General features: G+C 46.5%; 1 protein-coding gene across 1 annotated transcript in view; it reads left to right on the top strand.

Moving 5' to 3' along the window:
* The window catches only part of DENND5A (DENN domain containing 5A), a 75,909-nt gene that overhangs the window by 43,350 nt on the left and 13,907 nt on the right, over positions 1–18,652 (top strand). The window contains exons 6-13 of the mRNA XM_069091193.1: positions 3,394–3,711; positions 5,972–6,187; positions 8,525–8,759; positions 10,170–10,320; positions 11,091–11,184; positions 15,448–15,579; positions 16,682–16,834; positions 18,402–18,486. Of these exons, the coding sequence (XP_068947294.1) occupies positions 3,394–3,711; positions 5,972–6,187; positions 8,525–8,759; positions 10,170–10,320; positions 11,091–11,184; positions 15,448–15,579; positions 16,682–16,834; positions 18,402–18,486 (1,384 nt within the window). The remainder of the gene's footprint in view (positions 1–3,393; positions 3,712–5,971; positions 6,188–8,524; positions 8,760–10,169; positions 10,321–11,090; positions 11,185–15,447; positions 15,580–16,681; positions 16,835–18,401; positions 18,487–18,652) is intronic.

Below are 18,652 nucleotides of genomic sequence, written 5' to 3'. Positions count from 1 at the left end.
ACTTTCACATTAGGCATTAGTCAGGTTATAAAGAAGGATTGTATCAGATGGAATGAACAATGGGAAAGAGGAAATAAAACCAAACAAGAACAAGAAAAGGGCAGTTGGTTTGCTTCAGTCTGGGTTCAATCTCAGTTCTTTATCTGGATGTAGACATCTCTCTCCATCATGAGTCTTTTGGGGTTGACTTATAACCCTGCATTGCTGAGAAGAGTCCATTTTATCAAAGTTGGTCGTCACACATACATTGTGTCTGTAATTGTGTACAAATTCCTCCTGGCTCTACTCTTCTCACTCAGCATCAGTTTGTATAAGCTTCTCCAAGGTCTGGGCTGTTCTGCTCCTAGGGTCGTGTGTTGGCCTTCCAAACCCATGTTTCCTCAGATGAGGCTTTGATTGATTTTTCATCATTTACGTCATGGTGAGGTTTCTGTGGTGAGGAAGTGGGGGGTGGGGGTGCCCCCGGAATGAGAAGGGGGACTCCTGAAGGAGAAGAGGTCCAGGGTGAAATAGAGGGAAAGAGAAACTGGCTGTGACAAGCGGGACTAGGGGAATTTGGGAGGGGACACAAAGTTCATGAAGGCTTGACCTAGGGGGCAGCCAGTTTGGGATAAAGAGCACACTGAGGGCTTCAAAAGCCCCCCATGTTCACTGTCAGCACCCACAAACCAAGCCAAAGAAATGGGTTGGTCTTGGATATAGAGGAAAAAATGGTGTGAGTGGTCACCCAAGGCATCCAGGGGCAGCTCTGCTTCTCATTGCACCCTACAGTCCAGAGGATGGCCAGAGGCTCGGAAGAGTGGCAGCCGAGGAGGTAGGCCCGGCTGGCTGCTGAGGGGATGCCCAGCCTCTCACTTTAAGGGGGTGGTGGTTGGAGAGCCCTGGGGGGGGTCTAGCCTTCGTTTTCCTGAGGTGTCTGTGTGCTCCTCACTTTGCAGTTATTTTCCTTCTTTTTGGTTGTTTCCCTCCAACCAAGTATTCCTGGCTGGAAGATTAAAGACTAAGTAGTTAAAAACTTTCTTGTTTGATTCATGATGTGAGCTAAAGATGATCTCTTCTCTCTCCCCTCCCCACCCCCGACCTTTAGAAATGGTGCTTCAGACTTATGAAGCATAGACCATAGGATTCCAGAGCAGAGAGGGACCTTTAAACATCGAATTCCAGAGCTGAGAGATGCCCTAGAGCATAGAATGCTAGAGCCAGAGCCTAGAACATAGAATGCCAGAACTGGAGCCTAGAACACAGAATTCCAGAGCCGAGGGGTGTTCTAGAACACAGAATTTGAGCACTGAAGGGAGCCTAGAATATAGAACGCCAGAGCGGAGGGTGAGCCTAGGACACAGAATACCTTAAAGTGGCCAGCTGAGTTAGCTTAGCTCTAGGGCAGGTAGAAGGCTGAGAGGGACCTTAAAAAACCTCCAGTGCAATGGCTCTTCACCTCTTTTGTGTGTCATTGACACCCCCCCCCCCCATCCCACTTTGGCAGTTGGGTGAAGCCTATGGACCCCTTCTCAGAGTAACTTTACAAAAGTTTATAGTTGAAGGAAATGCTAAATTTAATTTAGAAGTTAGTGAAAATAAAGATGTAACTTTTTTCCCTATTCAAGTTCACATATTCTTACTCTTCCCAAAATCTATCTGTGGACTCTGGATTAAGAGCTCTCTAGTGCAACTAACTCCCTTATTTTATAGATAAGGAGACTGAGGCTTAAATCTCAATTTGGTTTTAGTGCTAAAGAACATAAGGAAACCACCCACCAAACCATTTAGAAACTACCTAATCCTGCAGGCGTGAGTGCTCCCCACTTGTCCCCTTTACCCCTGGTGTTAGACGGTGCACAGATCCATCTGACTATGTTAACTCCTGGAATTCTCTTTGGGCCTTCCCCGAACCTGCAAAGTTCCCATGTGGCTTAGTTCTGCCCAGGGAATTTCTGTATGAGAGGTTGAAAGTCCCCTCTCCCTTAGTAAGCAAACTGAATCTTTTACATTTAAAATGTCCCTTCTCATTGCCAGATTGTACAGAGACTCTTTCTTGGAGATGTGATCTGAGGGTTGTTTTGCTGGTGGAGTCTGTGCCAATGGATGCCCTACATCGTGAATGTGTCCTGCCTTTATAAGTGTCCTTGGGCATGAGTCTTCTCCACTATCTTGGCTTTTATTGGCCCTGCAGGAACAAGGGAGAATTTAAACCAACAGTTGGTTTTATTTTGCCACAAGTTTATTACTCACTAGAAGGCAAGAGTCTGTCGCTCAGACACTGAGTTGTTTTGGGCCTGCAGCCAACCTGACCACCACCTTCCCCAGTGCCTGAGATTGCCCCTTGCATTTCTGTGGTGCTTGACCTTGGCTGAGTTGGGGAAATAAGAGGCCAGATGGAATTATCCCAACTGCATCTGTGGCCATAAGCCCTGGCTGCCGGGCCCTCTGAGAATTGGGAGTGATTGGTGGCCCTTGGGCTGCAGATGGGGTGATTTTTATCCCTAAACACTTGGCCTTCTACCTACCCCAGAGCTAAGCTACTCAGCTGGCCACTTGCTGGCCTTCCTAACCCATCTCTCCTCACCATCTCCTCTCCCCATGGCAACCCCAAGACCTCCTTTAATAGTATCTAGAGTGTCCTGCCTTAATCTGTGTTTCCTTGCTTTTGTTATTGAAGGGTGGGCACTTGCTCCTTAATCCATCAGTAGTGGCATAAAGGCGCTGACTTGGAGCCCAGTCCTGCTTCAGACATTAGCCTTGTGACTGTGGGCAGGGCTCCTAACGTCTGCCTCAGTTTGCTTGACTGTAAAATGAGGAGAGTGGACAAAATGGCATCGAAGGTCCCTTCTGTCTCTGAATGTGTGTGACCTTATTGGGTGTTTGCTGAGTGCCAGGCACAGAGGCTTCAGAGACAAATAGGAAATCACCTTTGACCTCCGTTCTTGGAGTGGCCAGCTAGGCACGGAGGCAGGAGGTCTGGCTTCAAATTTTGCACCTGCCAGCAATAATAGTAATGATAATAATAGTAATATTAGTAATAGTGATCGCTTACATTTATAAAGCATTTTAAGATTTGCTAACTACCTTATATACTGTAGCTGTGTGACTGGGGGCCAGTCATCTCACCAGTCTGAGCCCTCCCTCCTCCTCTCTGAAATGGGGAGCTTGTCATTTACACAAGGTTTTTCACAGAGTTCTACCAAAAGAATTTTTTTCCTGTGAACCTTATAGCATTGTAGATGTATATATTCGTATAGTTGTTTTTATTCATTTCTTTGAGCCCTCCTTCCCTGTGAATGCTGTAGCTGATGATGACTTCTCTTTCTCTTTTTCCTTCTCTCTTTCCATCTCCCTCCCTCTCTTTTTCTCTCTTTTCCTTCTCTTCACCATCACCTCCCTTCTCATCTACAGGCCAATCTCTGCTTTGTGGATATTGACAACCATTTCATTGAGCTGCCCGAGGACCTGCCTCAGTTTCCCAACAAGCTAGAGTTTGTTCAGGAGATCTCTGAGATTCTCATGGCCTTTGGAATTCCCCCAGAAGGGAACCTGCACTGCAGTGAGAGTGCCTCCAAACTGAAGAGCCTCAGGGCCTGTGATATTGCCTCTGACAAACGGAATGGGAACATCGCCAGCTCCGCTCTGCACACCTACGAGCTCCTCAAGGAGAATGAGACCATCGCCAGGCTGCAGGCTCTGGTGCAGAGGACTGGGGTGAGCCTGGAAAAGGTGAGCTGAATGCCAGTGTTGTGGCCCTGCCTTTTCCTCCTTTTATAATCTTTGCAATCATTCACAATCTCTTGTGTCTCCACATTGGAAAAAAAATAAACCTTTATAATAAATATGCTTTTTCAAGCAAAATAAGATCTTGCATTTCCCTTGTCCCAAAAAATATGCATTTTATTTTGCACCTTAAGTCTATCTGCTTCCTTCCAGGGGGTGGGTAACATGCCTCATCATTGGGCCTCAGGATATACGGTTGGTCATTTCATTGATCAGAGTTTTTAAGTCTTTGAGTGTTGTTTGGGATTGTATAAATTGTCTCCCTGGTTCTTCTCCCTCTGCCTGCATCAGTTCCTGCAAGTCTTCCAGGGTTCTCCTGAAATGGGCCCTTTCATCATTTCTAACAGTACAGCAGTGTCCCATGACATCCATATACCTATCATGTGTTCAGGCATTCCTCATTGACTCTCCCCACTTTAGATACTTGACAGGAACCATTTGATGGCAGCTGGCATTCTTGCCTCCTGGTAGGGACGTGGTAGACCACAGGTATGCAAGGAGGCATGCATTTTCAGTCATAATCAATCCCTTGATTTTTGCTTGACTGGACTTATACAAGGGAGGGTTTAGGGGTGGAGGAGAGGGGGAGGAGTCAGTAGGAAGTGATAGTGATAAATTAAAAAAAAGAATCATTTAAGCATTTTTTCAAAGGTGACTGACTGACGAACAGAATGACTGAAGCATTGTTCATGATCTTAAGCAGCCACAGGGATGCTTGGGGCTTGTCAAGTGCCCTGGGCAGCAGTGTTTGCCCCTGGAGAGTCATGTGTGACTTTCTGCATCTCTCCGTGGGGGCTGGGCACAGCACACACCCCTGAGCGGGCCTTCCCTCTCCACTGAGCCTCTTGGACTTCCCTTTGGATTGAGATGAAGGGCATGGATTTTGGCTCCTGTCTGAGACAAAAATCAATTCTTACCTGGTGACCTTAATATTTTTGTGCTGTGGAAATGTTTATTAATACCTTGTGAGCTATTTATTTTTCTAATTTACAAAAGGCATTTTGGAATTAAAGTGCCACTGGGAAGTTGTCTTGTTTATGTTTTTAATGGCAGCTGGAAGGAGTCAAGTTGGGCAAGTTCTTTCCCTTTGAAGCCTAAGTTTCTCCACCTTTGAAATGCGGGCATTTGACAAGGTGTGCTCTAAGGTCCCTTCCAGCTTGAGACAGATGATACCTTTGTTACTGGGGTTTGAATTTGGCCTCTGGGCCTGCCCACATCAGGCTCTTTTTAAAAAAAATAATTTAAATCACATTATTCTCCAATACACATTCCTCCTATCCCATTAGAATCTTCTCATGACAAGGAAGTACAGTGAGCAAACCAAGCCAGCACATTAATTATGTGTGTCAGTGTAAGTCTCAGTCTGTTCTGTGGCTCAGCTCTTCTCTCCCTACTTAGAGTAGGGAGCTGTTCCTCATCATTAACTCTCTGGAGTCCAGACTGGCCAATTCGTTGAATCCATTGATTGGAGTTCTCTTGTCTTTGAGGGTTATTTTCCTTTTTTTGTACTTTTTTGTAATTGTTGTCTTGATTATTGTCTTAATCAGTTCAGGATTATGGGATCTTAGGACATTCCAGATGCTGTCTGTTTCTCTTCCCTTCCCCTCATTTTTTTTTTTAAAGCAATTGGGATTAAGTAACTTGCTCAAGGTTACACGGCCAGGTGTTTCTGGGTGGGTACTAAGTGTCTGAGCCTGGATTCGATCCCCAGGTCATCCCGACACTGGAGCCGGTGCTCTTACTTGCTGTGCTACCTGGCTGCCCCTCTTCCCTTCATTTTTAATAGGTAAGGAAATTGAGGCCAGGGAAGTTGGTCAAGAATATACCAAAAATAATTAGCAGGGATTTGAAACCAGACCCCCAGTTCTAAAATCCAGGGCTCTTTCCTCTTCATCACACAGAGCTTGAGCGTAGAGGTTACTGCCTGCCTTCCAGCAGCTTTGAGTAGCAAAGAACTTCCCTTTTTTTTTCTCTCCCCCATTGGGTATGAGTGAGCCATTAGAGTGAGATTAACTGAACTGAGCAGACTCATTGTTGCTAAAGTCTCTGCATTTAGTCACCACATCCATCCCTGCTCTGTTTTCTCCTACTAACAAGTTCTGGTTTTCTGGCTTATGTTGGGGGTGCTCAGTGCAGCTACTGACGTCCTTTGGGGAAGGAGAGGAGAAAAAGAATTCTTTTTCTAGCTGTTGTTTCTTTTCCACAGCTGGACATGCGTGAAGAGAGCAGCAGCAATAAAGATCTCAAAGTTCAGTGTGAAGAAGAGGAGCTCAGGGTTTACCAGCTAAACATCCAGATCCGAGAAGTCTTTGCCAACCGCTTCACCCAGATGTTTGCTGACTACGAAGTGTTTGTCATCCAGCCCAGTCAGGATAAGGAGTCCTGGTTCACCAATAGGGAGCAGATGCAGAACTTTGATAAGGTGAGTGGGAAAAGCAGCCGGAGGAGTCATGGTGGCCCCTTAGAAAAAGGCGGTCTGTAGGTGTCATGGCGGCCTCTTTGAGAATGGTGGTCCATAGGTGTCATGGTGGCCTCTTTGAGAATGGCAGTTCATAGGTGTCATGGTGGCCTCTTTGAAAATGGAAGTCCATAGGTGTCATGGTGGCCTCTTTGAGAATGGCGGTTCATAGGTGTTATGGTGGGCTCTTTGAGAATGGCGGTCCGTAGGAGTCGTGGTGGCCTCTTTGAGAATGGCGGTCCGTAGGTGTCATGGTGGCCTCTTTGAGAATGGCAGTTCAGTGGAGCCTAGTAAAGAAGAGAGTTAACTCTGACTTGAGGGATCTCTAAGGTATACCATTAGTCATAGTAGTTCTTTTAAGACGTCTGTGCTCTGGAAGCCAGCATTCATGGCCTTACTCATATATTGGTTAAGCTTTAAAGTCTTCTCCACTGAAACATTAGTTGGCATGGGCAGTTCCAACCCATGGGTCAATCCAATCCAGTGAGCATTAATTAAGTGCCGAATCCTCCAACATGGCAGGCGCTGTGCTAAGAGCTGCTGAGCTCCAATGAATAGACACAAAGACAGTCCTAGCCCTCATTAAGCTTACAATATAAAGGGGGGACAGCACACAGAAAGCCAGAAGGGCTAGGCTGGGATGCTAAGGGGGACCTCAGATGGGAGTGTCTTGTTCTGTGACACTGAAGCTAGGTGAGGCAGCTGATGCAAAATGGAGCAATCAAGAATTTATTAAACCTCTCTGATGTATCAGGTGCTTCGGTGGGTGCTGGGATGCAATGACAAAGAATGACCCAGTCTCTGCTCCCAGTGAGCATATGTCCTGACAAAGGAGAGAGCACATACATGTGATCTCTCTTTCTCAATAGTGTAAACATAAAGTTAGTAAATATATGTGTGTGTATATACACACATACACACATGCATAAATATACAAAGTAGTTAAATGCAAGGAGGTTGGGAAGGAGGGCACTTCCTACTGGGAGAATGATAAAAGGCTTTTTGTACAGAAGATGGCACCTTATTTGCCTCTTTTTTTTTTTCTTTAAAGTTATTTATTTATTTGCCTTTTGGAGGGCAGTTGGGGTTAAGTAACTTGCCCAAGGTTACACAGCTAGTTTTTTTGTGTAGGTGTTAAGTGTCTGAGGCCAGAACTGAACTCGGGTCCTCCTGACCCTGGCGCTGGTGCTTTACTCACTGTGCCACCTAGCCATCCCCAAAAGTTCAACTTTTTAATATTTTTTAGCTTTTTGGAGGGCAATTGGGGTTGTGACTTGCCCAAGGTCATATGACTAGTTTTTGTGTGAAGTGTCTGAGGTCAGACTTGAACTCAGGTCCTCCTGACTCCAGGGCCGGTGCTCTATTCACTGGGCCGCCTAGCCACCCCACCTTACTTGCCTCTTAAAGGAAGCGGGACTTTGTGAGGCAGGGGAGCAGTAAATTCCATCCACGAGGGATGATCCATAAGAAAGCATAGAGATAGAGATGGATGAGCTTAACAGGAGAGTTTATATTTGATTCTGGAGGTAGTAGGAAGCCATTGGAGATGGCTGAGTGGGGGAGACACATTTTCAGATCTCCTGGAAGCAATGTGTAGGGAGGAGCGGAGCAGGAAAAACAACCCTGGGACATCGCGCAGGAGGCTGTCACTGTAGTCTGGGTGAGAGGTCACGAGGATCTGAACTGACATGGTAGCTGAGTGGCCTCCTCCTCTCTTTCCTTTTGGAGAGTTAGTATAGACCAGGGGTGGGGAACCTGCAGCCTCAAGGCCACATGTGGCCTTCTAGGCCCTTGGGGGTGGCCTTTTGACTGAGGCCAAGTTTTATAGAACAAATTCTTTTGTAAAGGGGGAATTTGTTTTATGAAATTTGGATTCAATTAAAGGGCTACACTTGAGGACCTGTAATGCCAAATGTGGCCTCAAGGCCACAGTTCCCCCACCCCCAGTATAGATTGTTCAGTTGGGAGATTTGATTTCATCCTGGATTGTCTGGCTGGCCAGGACCACCATGCCTAAAAACTCTCTCATACTCCCTGTTTCTCTGGTTACAGATATGTAAGTAGGTAGGAGCTTTCAGTTGGTTTAAAGGTCATGGATGTATAATGCGTTTTTGTTAGATATAGACACCAAAAGGAGCAAATCTGTTCTCTGATGGGAGGGTGGAAAGTCCAGTGAAATCTTAGATCACAGTTGTCTTGGGTGAAATGGCCTGGTATATTTTGCTGTTGCTGCTCATGGCTAAAGTGTTGTCTTTGTCTCTCTCTTCCTTGTTTCATTTCCCTTTTCTGTGGGTCCTGAAGGCCTCTTTTTTATCAGACCAGCCTGAGCCCTACCTGCCCTTCCTCTCAAGATTCTTGGAGACCCAGATGTTTGCATCCTTTGTTGACAATAAGATCATGTGTCATGATGATGATGACAAAGACCCTATTCTGAGGGTGTTTGATGCTCGAGTGGACAAAATAAGGTTATTGAACGTGCGGACACCGACCCTGCGAACATCTATGTACCAGAAGTGCACTACTGTGGACGAGGCAGGTGAGAGGCTCCCCCAGGAGATGGTGTTCCGCCATGCTCACCCTCCTCTTCAGTCTCTCTGACCTGTAACAGGCCAGCGAGGCTGTGCCCGGCAGCCCGAGGCCAGCTGAGCTATAATACAGCAGTCTATTGGTGCTTTGGTTGTCATGTCCCCTTTGTGCATTTCTCTAGTGTTCTCTCCTCAACCATCAGCTCCTATTCCAGGCCTTCGTTGAGATGGCAGTTCTCAACAAAGCCCTGAGGACATTTATCCTTGGTGAGCTTACTGTTTTTAACCCAAGGTACCTTAAAGCCTTGGAAGGATGTCAGGATTCGGATTCCTGATGATGTGCTGAGGCTGGCTCATTGGCAGCTCTTGGGGGGTTTTCATGTCTCAGGTAGGGATCCTTGGTGTTTCTGCTGGATTATGTTCAGATCAAAAACACTGGCTAACATCCCCATGCTTGTGAACCTCTAGGGTCATAGGTGCAAATCCAGAACGGCCTTTGAGATCATCTGGTTTGGCAGAAACAGGAAATCAAGGCTCAGAGAAGCTGTGACTTGTCCAAGTCACACACTAAGTGACAGAGCTAGGCTTGAACCCACCTCCTTTAATGTGGGCTAAAATGTGGACAAACCAAACCATTGGCCAGACCATCTGAAAGAAGTAGCTGCAGGCCTTGGAGACAGGTCTGATTGTGGCATGTAGGATATGAAGGTGTCTAGGACAGTGTCCAGGCTGCTGGGGATGAAGAGTGGGATGGCGCTTGATGCCTCCCTCAGATTTTTGAGCTCTGGAGGTATTTGGAGAGGCTTGGCCAGTGGGGCAACTGGACCACATTCTACTGCAAATACATATTGCCTTTGCCGGCTGGAGAAGAGCCCTGCTCTCCTTGATAGCTGTGTGACCCTGGGCAAATCATTAACCTCTCTGGGCCTCAATCCCCTAGTCTGTAAAATGATAGTGTGGACCTTCCCCCCATATATATATATATACATATACACACATACACACCCACACACCCACTCCCACCCATATAAATCACCCGCATTATGCACATATGACCATACATACACAGCACACCTCTATATATACCCCCAATACCCTCCATATAACCCTCTTGCATCTGTCATATATTTCTACACACACACACACACACACACACACACACACACACACACACACACACCCCATATATACCCTACACCTGCTCCACATCTACATTTAACAGTAGGAACAAGGCAGCTTAGCTCGAGTTGTAAGGGAATATTAGACTGGCATGGCTTTTCTTTCTGGGGGTCCCTACCTATGATGAAGTGAGTTAGTATGTTTAGTTTCACCTAGGCCTAAAGTTGCTATTCCTTTGCTTTTGAGATAGGCCAGATTTTCAGAAGGGCCTCGCCCATTTGTTTTGTCTGCATCCCCTGCAGAGAAAGCGATTGAGTTGAGACTGGCCAAAATCGACCACACTGCTATTCACCCGCACTTACTGGACATGAAGATTGGGCAGGGGAAGTATGAGCCAGGATTCTTCCCCAAACTGCAGGCCGATGTGCTTTCAGCTGGGCCAGCCAGCAACAAGTGAGTGATCCCGGAGGCACACTGAAAAGCAAGGTTGTATGTGCTGGGGAGTTTTGGGGGGGGGGTGGTCAGGGGATCGGTCATGTGGCACCGGGACTTTGGATTCCCTGAAGGTCTCTAAAGGGAAGGCCGTGTTCATTCATGTGACCGGGCAAAGAAAAGTCAATGCTAGAGCAGGGTCAGGGAATTTTTTGATAATTTTATTTCAATGTAATTAGTGTCCCTTGTAATTGTATATATTCTATCATACTCATGTAAAAACATCATTCCAAGAAGGGATCCATGAACTTTAACCAGATTGCCAAAGGTGCCCATGACCCCAAAAAGGTGAAGCTATCTGTCACTCTTAGAGTAGTCACCACTGCTGTTCTAACTGTCTAGTTTAGTCAGGGACTTCTGACCCCCAATGAACTATAAGACCAGATGAAATGAAACTTAGCAGTGTTATTGCATTCTTCTTACGATGCTTATGGCAGTGAGTTGTGCCATTTGTCTCAATGATTGGAAATGGAAAAGGGCTGGGAGAGAGTCTTTGCAGGGCCCAGGTGATCTAGACCCCCTGTCTAGAGCAGTTATCACCGGAGGTGGCATCTGCCTTTCCTAGGAGGCCACCCCCTAGTTCAGTCCTTGGTCCCTGGCCACTCTTCTGCCAGAGCAGTGATGCCTTTTGCAGATGTGTGTGGTTCTACTCTCTCTTCCCTAGCCCAACTCCCAAGCCCTTCAGTCCAGCCTGTGGCCTTCTCACTACCCACTCTCCTTGTTTCTGACAGGTGGACTAAGAGGAATGCACCTGCCCAGTGGAGGCGAAAGGACAGACAGAAGCAGCACACTGAGCACCTACGCCTGGATAATGACCAGAGGGAGGTGAGAACTGCCTGACTGGCCAGGGGGAGGGGCTGCCAAGGCCGAGATCTGCTGAGAACTTTGCTTACTGTAACCCTGTGAGGTAGGCAGGGCAAATACTATTCACCCATATTTTACACATGAGGAGAGTAAGAGAGGTTGGGAAGCAAGAAGATTTAACACAGATGGTGTTGCTAATAAGCAGTAGAGTTGGGACCAGGGTCTTTTCACTGTTGAGTGCAGTCTCTAGAGTGGGAAGGGAACCGAGAGCCCATCAAGTCCCTCCGACCCTGTGGGTGAAGTAAATAAACCAAGTCATCAGTCACTGCATGTGCAATTAGTGATGAGATCTATTGCAAGCAGTCTTTTTGTTAGACATCAAACAGCTATTTGGAGCATGTAATGTCTGACATGGACATTTCTCTCCATCAACCAAGTGTCCTCCAAGTCTGGGTCTTAATACATTCTATGAAAATCCTCTAGAAAGGATCTTAGGCTATAGAGTTATCCCACCACTGACTCTTATTGGCTGGGTACCCCTTGGGAAACATTTTTAACCCCTCCAGTGCTCTAGGTAATTCTCTCTGTGACTCTTAGTTACAGAAAAGGTGAAAACTTGAATTGGTGGAGGGGTTTCTTCATTGAGGGAGAGAGGGACTGTACACCACCTTCATTGGTAGCTTCTTCATCTGAAGATGTAGGGACTTTATCAGTGCAAGTGCCGGTCCTGTCCTTTTCCTTTGAACCATTACATTATACTTCCTTTCAGTTGCTTGAGAATACTATGGAGCCAGTTTGAATCCTCAACATTTTTTTCCTTTTTTTTTGGTGAAAGGATCTGGGCATCCTGCCTAAATTTCATGACCCAGTTAACGTCTAAGTTTTGCAGTTGGGGTTTTATACTTAATTATCTCTTCTTCTGTTGGAAAATAGTTCTTTCTTAGAATATGTCCTTGTCTCTGCCAGGGCCTTTCTCCTCCCACTTCATCTTTTTTTTTTTTCTGGGCAGTGTCTTTTGGCTTTTTTGACGGTCACTTCCGAGAAGTGTGGCAGGATCCTGATTCAAGAAACTGTCCTCTATAGATAATTTGATTCATTACAGGTAGATCTTTGCCAGAAACTTGTGTGAAGTACAGAAAAATCTGTTTTAGAAGGAAGAAGAAACATTTTGCTTTAGGCAAATCATGTTTTGGAGAAGAAAGGAATGGAAACATTTGTAGCATAGCATTCCATTCCATCAAGATTGATTTTTATTAGTCTGGTTAAAAGAAAAATGTAATTTATACTAGGCGTTTTCTCAGCTTGGCAGAATAAAGTTATAGGTAGTCATGATAAACGTACACCTCTGATTTCATGGGTGTGGGGACCTCCTGATATGAAAACTCCCTCCCCTGTTGTAAATCTCTAACTTGTTTGTAATCTAGTCTTTGGGGAATGGAAATGAGCATTTATTAAGCATCTACTATGTACCAGGCCCTCTGATAAGTGCTTTTATACATATCTGACTTGATTAGAGAATGTCTTGGGTCACTGATAAATTCTCAGTCAATATGTGGTAGAATTGAGTCTTAGCTTTGAGTCTTCCTCACTCCAAAGGTGGCCCTCTCTCATACCACCATGCCAGTCATGTCAACCTTACAATAAGTAAAAAGATGCCTTTGTAAAGCCTTAGATCATGTATTTCTTGGTTGAATAAGACCAGTCAGCTCTTGTGGTGTGCAGAAAGAGACCTGGCCGGCCAGCCAGGAGGTCTGGGGTTCGAGTCTTACCATTTTCTTGCTTTGTGACCGGAGTGGAGGGTGGAGTGGGGTGGAGTTGTCTTTTAAATTCTCTGTACCTCAGTTTCCTCATCTTAATCAGGGACAGCTGGACTAGATGACTGACAAAAGTTTCTTAATGAAAAATAATTTTCTTAATTTTGTCAAGATAGTTTGAAGACAAAATTCTGAAAATTCTGATAATCAGCTAACTGTCTGATATTGGACAATTTAGTCTCTGGGTTTCAGTTTCCTGTTCTGTGGCATAGTGGAGAGAGTGCTAGACAAGGAGTCAGGAAAACTGCTTCAGTCTGCCTCAGAAGCTGCATGACCTGGGGCGAGTTGGCTAACCTCGTTCAGTCTCTGTTTCTTTGTCAGTAAAATCACAGGTTTGTTGTGAGAGTCAGATGAGATGATAAATGTAAGCTCTCTAAAAGTGTTAGCTGTTGCTGTCATAACATAAAGGGGTTGGGGCTAGATCATCCTCCTTTGCTTTGAGTTCAGTGACTGTTATAATTTTTATCACTGGTTCCTTGCCTCCTCTTCTTTACCTGTGGCCTTGAGCAAGTTGCTTCCTCTATGGGGGCTTCATTATCTTATCTATATATGTGGGAGATGTGTCTGCTCCCTGAAGGTTTCTTTCCACAGTCAGTTTTTTTGATTCTGAGTCAAAGATGGCCGCAGGGTGTCTGTCCCTTGGGGAGGATGGTAATACCATTAATGGTTCAGTCCTGCGGTGCAAACTAAAAAAAGAACTTATTTTTCTTGTCTTTTTAAAAATTGTTTCATGGTATTAGCATGTTAAAGCAATAGACACTGAAAAGTGAATTGTTCTCCTGAGTTGGGCTCTTGGGGCCTCCCTGTCCCTCTCTCCTTGTCACCCAGGAGACACGTTTCCCACATGACTTGAGGCTTGATCACTTGGGCCCCTCTAACCTTCCTATTGATGGTGTGCTTTTCTATCCTGAAGTCCCTGATACTAGGGCTTCCTTTAGAGTAGAGTCAACATGAGGGTTCTTTCCTTGTCTGAAACTGGTGGCCCTGACGTGGTTAGTGGGCATGGAAAGAGGCTGAGCAGTCTTCCAGGACTGGAACGTAGATTTGTTTTGCTAATGGGTTGGCTTGGGTCTGTGCAGAAGGGCTTGAATAGAATGAAGGAAGTTGACAATCACCTTTAGGGGAAGCTGCTCAAATTTGATGTGACCAGGGCTACTGCTTCTCATCCCCAATCCTTTCTCTTCCCCTTCCCCTTCCCTTTCCTCTTCCCTTTCCTCTTCCCTTTCCCCCCCTGGAACCTCTTCATCTCAGTCCTGTGAAGTGTCTGCTTTGGGGATAGTTGTGTGGAAGTCACAAAAATGTTCAAGGGGCATGGAAAGATTCTGACATGTATGAGCTATTCGGGCTGGTGGATGCTCCCATCTTGTGTGAAATGGTGGCATAGTGTTTTTATATCCTGAAAGGATTTGCTCTGATTGTTCAGAAGTGTCTGATTCCTCCTGAAGATTTGTTTTTTTAATGAATTACTCATCTGAACACCTAGCTCCTCCTGGCATAATGAGAGAGAGAGAGAGAGAGAGCTAGAAGACTCCATGAGGTCTTGGATATAGTACGGGTCTTGCATATAGTAAGCATTAGAGATGGCCTTTGAACTCAGGTCCTTTGACTGCAGGGCTAGAGTTCTTTCTACTGTACCATTTACCTTGGAAGTGGGTGAAGAGGGTCAGTGCAAAGTTTTTTGTGAGGTCTTGGCTGGAAAAAGTCCCGAATGGCAGGGGCCCCAAGAGAAGGCTTCATGAAAGTGATGGCATTGAAGTTGGGTTTTAAAAGCCTGGGAGGGAGAAGGGGAAGAGGGAGGACGTTCCATCCCAAGCAAAGAGGCTGAGCCCTGGAGGGGCAGAGTGGGCAGCTTGGCTGGGGTGGAGTGAGGTGAGTAGGTAGAAGGGAATTAGAAGATAAGGCTGGTGTAGCAGGTGGTGGTGGAGAGCCTTGAATAGCAGGCTAGAGAACTGGGACTTGACCCAACGAGTCCCTTAAATCTGGCCTGATGTGACCGAGGACAGTCTGGCTGGATTGAGGGGAGGGCCACACTGATGGCCGGCCCGGGAGGAGCAAGCTTCAGAGCCTCCCGCATCCCCCCAGCATTGCTTTGAGCTCTGCTGGTCCTCAGACTGGGCGGGCATGCTGATCTGTACCAGGATCCAGGCTGAAATGCAGCCTTCAGGAGACTCTGCAAGCCTCAGGAGGCCAATCTATAGGTGATGATTTCAGGCCTCTGTAGTTCTCTAAATCACTGGTGCAGAGGGTTTGAAAGCCAGCTCAGCAGGCCCGCCCCTCAGCCCTCTGTGTCGGAGGAGAGGAGAACTCACTTTTGACACAAAAGGCACATTTTTAGCAGTGGTCCCAGCTCTTCTGCCCTTCCCCCTCCTCCTGCTGGGCATGGGGGGATGCTGCCCTCTGCAGGTCGCCGTGTGAACGACGTGTGGCAGGAGGGCTTGGCCTGACTTTGCCCGTATCCTGTACCCTGCAGAAGTACATCCAGGAAGCCAGGAATATGGGCAGCACGATCCGGCAGCCCAAGCTGTCCAACCTCTCGCCCTCTGTGATCGCACAGACCAACTGGAAATTTGTGGAGGGCTTACTGAAGGAGTGTCGCAATAAGGTAGGTCCAGGGGAGGGTGTGTGTGCATGTGTGTGTGTGTGCGCGTGTGTGTGCCTTGTACAACATCAGTAAGACATAATTAGCCCTGCCTTCAAGGAGTCTTACATTGTTTAGGGAGATGAAACTTTTGTTTCTCCATCCACGTCTAATTTGCTCATGATTACATTTCACTGATTCAATTCAGTTAAGCATCTATTAAAGGCCCACTTCTAGGCAGGGCACTGTGCAGGTACTTAGTATACAGAGGTGAAATGGAAGATACCTACCTCAGGAATGAGAGCCTTCTGGGGAAGGGGGAGATATAGTATCAGTCAGCCAGTGAGCATTTATTTTATGCATAGGTAAGTTAATCCAAGAACATTTGTGGAGGAAGAAAGTGCTCAGGTGATGAGGAAAAGACTCTCTTGGTATCTAAATTAAGCTTTGATTAGAAGAGGTGAGGAGGGGTGTGTTCCCAGTGTGGGGAAAGGCTCATGAGAAGGCCCGGAAGGGGCAGGTTGGATGCATATTTTGGGGAACAGCAGTGGGTCTCTTTGAGGCAGTAAGAAAGAGCAGGGTTAAGTTTAGGGATGACCCAGGGAATTCTGTCACTGGGTGCAAGGGGGAACCAGCTGATCTGTACTTCCTTCCAGCTTTGAAATCCTCTGTTTCTATGATTAGAAGCTTTCTTAGGTCCCGAGAGGGAATTTGAAATTTAGAATGTTAGAGATTGCCTATGGGGTTGTGGGGGACCTGAGACATCATCTAATACAGTCTTTTCATTTCACCAGGACCTAGAGACATTGGGGCAGTCATTTGTCCGAGGTCACCTAGCCAGTTAGTAGTTGAAGCCACACTGGAACCCAGTTCTCTTGGTGCCTGGCCTAGAGCCAGTTTGAAGAAGACATTGTGTGGAAATTAGCCGATGACCTTTCTTCTCACTCAGACTTTCTGGGGGCTCATAATATGGAAAATGTGCTTGCAGGGTACAGATGGTGTCTGTTTTCCCAGGTGCTTCCCTTCCTGGCTGCTGAGGTGCTCTAGGTAAAGGGCCTTTTCTGTGCATCTTTGGTTCAGTTGGTTTGCTGACTCTGATGTTGTCACTCTGTCGACTGCCTTATAGACCAAGAGGATGCTGGTGGAAAAGATGGGCCGAGAGGCTGTGGAGCTGGGCCATGGAGAAGTCAACATCACCGGTGTGGAGGAGAACACTCTGATTGCTAGCCTCTGTGACCTCCTGGAGAGGATCTGGAGCCACGGGCTGCAGGTCAAACAGGTGAGGAAGCAGACCGTTCTACATGGTTACAGTGAAAGTGACTTTGAGAGCTACAAAGTGCTTTGTGAGTGGGAAAGTGAGGGAGACGTCAGGGAAGGCTTCTTGGAGGAGGGGGAAAAGGATTTGGGCTTTTAAGAAAAAGTAGGACCTTTCTGAGAGGCAGCTTGAGGCAGTGGATAAAGGGCCAGCCTCAAAGTCAGAAGGGCCTGGGTTCTAGTCCCATCTCTGGCACATTCCAGCTGCATGACTGTTGGTGGGTAAGTTAGCCTTTCACAACTTATGCTCGGCTGGCACTGTCTCTGAGAACATAATCTCCTCCATACCCCTGCCAGGAACTGAAGAAATAGAGGAAAAATTGGAAAGCTGCTATTATTATTTATTACACGCCACTTCTTGGTTTGCCTAGTGAGTTCACATTCTCATTTGATCTCACCACATTTCTATGAGGTGACTAATATAAGTATTATCCTCTTTTAAAAATGGGAAAAATGAGGTGTGGTTTTGGAGGTCCCCCAGAATTTTGTCAGAGTTCCTATTCTGCCTGCCATTGGGCAGCAGAAAGTGTGATTCTCTGTTGCTGCACAGCCTCTTCACCTAAGGGGTGGCTATCCAGGGATCAACATGGGCCTGGGTAAAGAGCCAGGACTGAACTAACGTGGGCTGTTTGCTTTGACCAGAGTTAGGGTTAAGGTAGAACCAGAGATTTAATTTTTTAAGTGCCTAAATCTTGCAGGAAAATCTTATTTTCTTACCTTTCAGCCTCTAGAAAGTCTTCTGAAGTCTTCCTATTGCTAACATGTTGAGCAGGATTAATCTATGACTGGGTTGGAATTTTAGAGCCCATGAGATGCCTGGGTTTATCCCCTCAAGTTTTGGTCTCCCAGATTAAATTTCTTCTCTTATGAGCCTGTGATTAAGTGAAAGCATGAGCTATGTCTTATAGCTACGTCCTGGGAGGGGAGCCCAGCCTCCACTCCCTTCACATACTTCAGTAGTCACACTCCACAGCTGCCAGAAAGAGTGGGTCTGTGGCTGATAGCCCAGGGTGGAAACACCCTGGGGGGGGGGAGGGGGGGGAGAGGGGGCGAGGGGGAGAGAGAGAGAGAGAGAGAGAGAGAGAGAGAGAGAGAGAGAGAGAGTGTGTGTGTGTGTGTGTGTGTGTGTGTGTGTGTGTGTCTCTCATACTGCACCCTGCTGGTCCCCTAGGTGATAGACTGTGGAATGACTCACTCTAAAGTGCAGCTCCTTTATCAGGCTCTCCTAACTCTTTCCCTTCCCATTCCAAAGAATAAAGGTAAAGGCCTGCACAGGCTCAGGTCACCCCTTCTCTGGCTGGATTGTTCACAGAATCACAGGATCTTTAGATTTGGAAGAGGCCTCCAGTCCCAGCCTGCCTAAAAGGAGTAGCAGAAGGGTTTCCTTGGACTCTAAGGCCAGAATTCCTGTGGCCAAGATTCTCTGCATTGAGATTTCAATTCACAATTTAGAAGAAACTTTGTGTTCCTTTCTCACTCTTTGTAGTTTGGAAACTAAACTCTCGTCTCCACTCTTCTTGTCTGTCCTTCAGGGGAAGTCCGCCCTGTGGTCACACCTATTGCACTATCAGGAAAATCGACAAAGAAAACTGACATCTGGAAGCTTCAGTACCTCAGGTGAGGGGATTTCTTCTCTAGGGAAGAATTTGCCATTTACTAGCTACTTGGTGTTGGGCAAGTCCCTTAACCTCCCTGAGCCTCAGTTTCCTCATCTGTAAAATGAAGGCCTTTGAGATGGCCTTTGAGGTCCATTCCAGTTATAGACCTCTGATCCTATGAATCT

Source organism: Petaurus breviceps, unplaced genomic scaffold (assembly GCF_028583685.1).
Source record: "Petaurus breviceps papuanus isolate PSGF00001 unplaced genomic scaffold, PetGlider_PUasm1.0 188, whole genome shotgun sequence".
Classification (NCBI taxonomy): Eukaryota; Metazoa; Chordata; class Mammalia; order Diprotodontia; family Petauridae; genus Petaurus; species Petaurus breviceps.
This window is presented reverse-complemented; position numbering and strand designations above follow the sequence as displayed.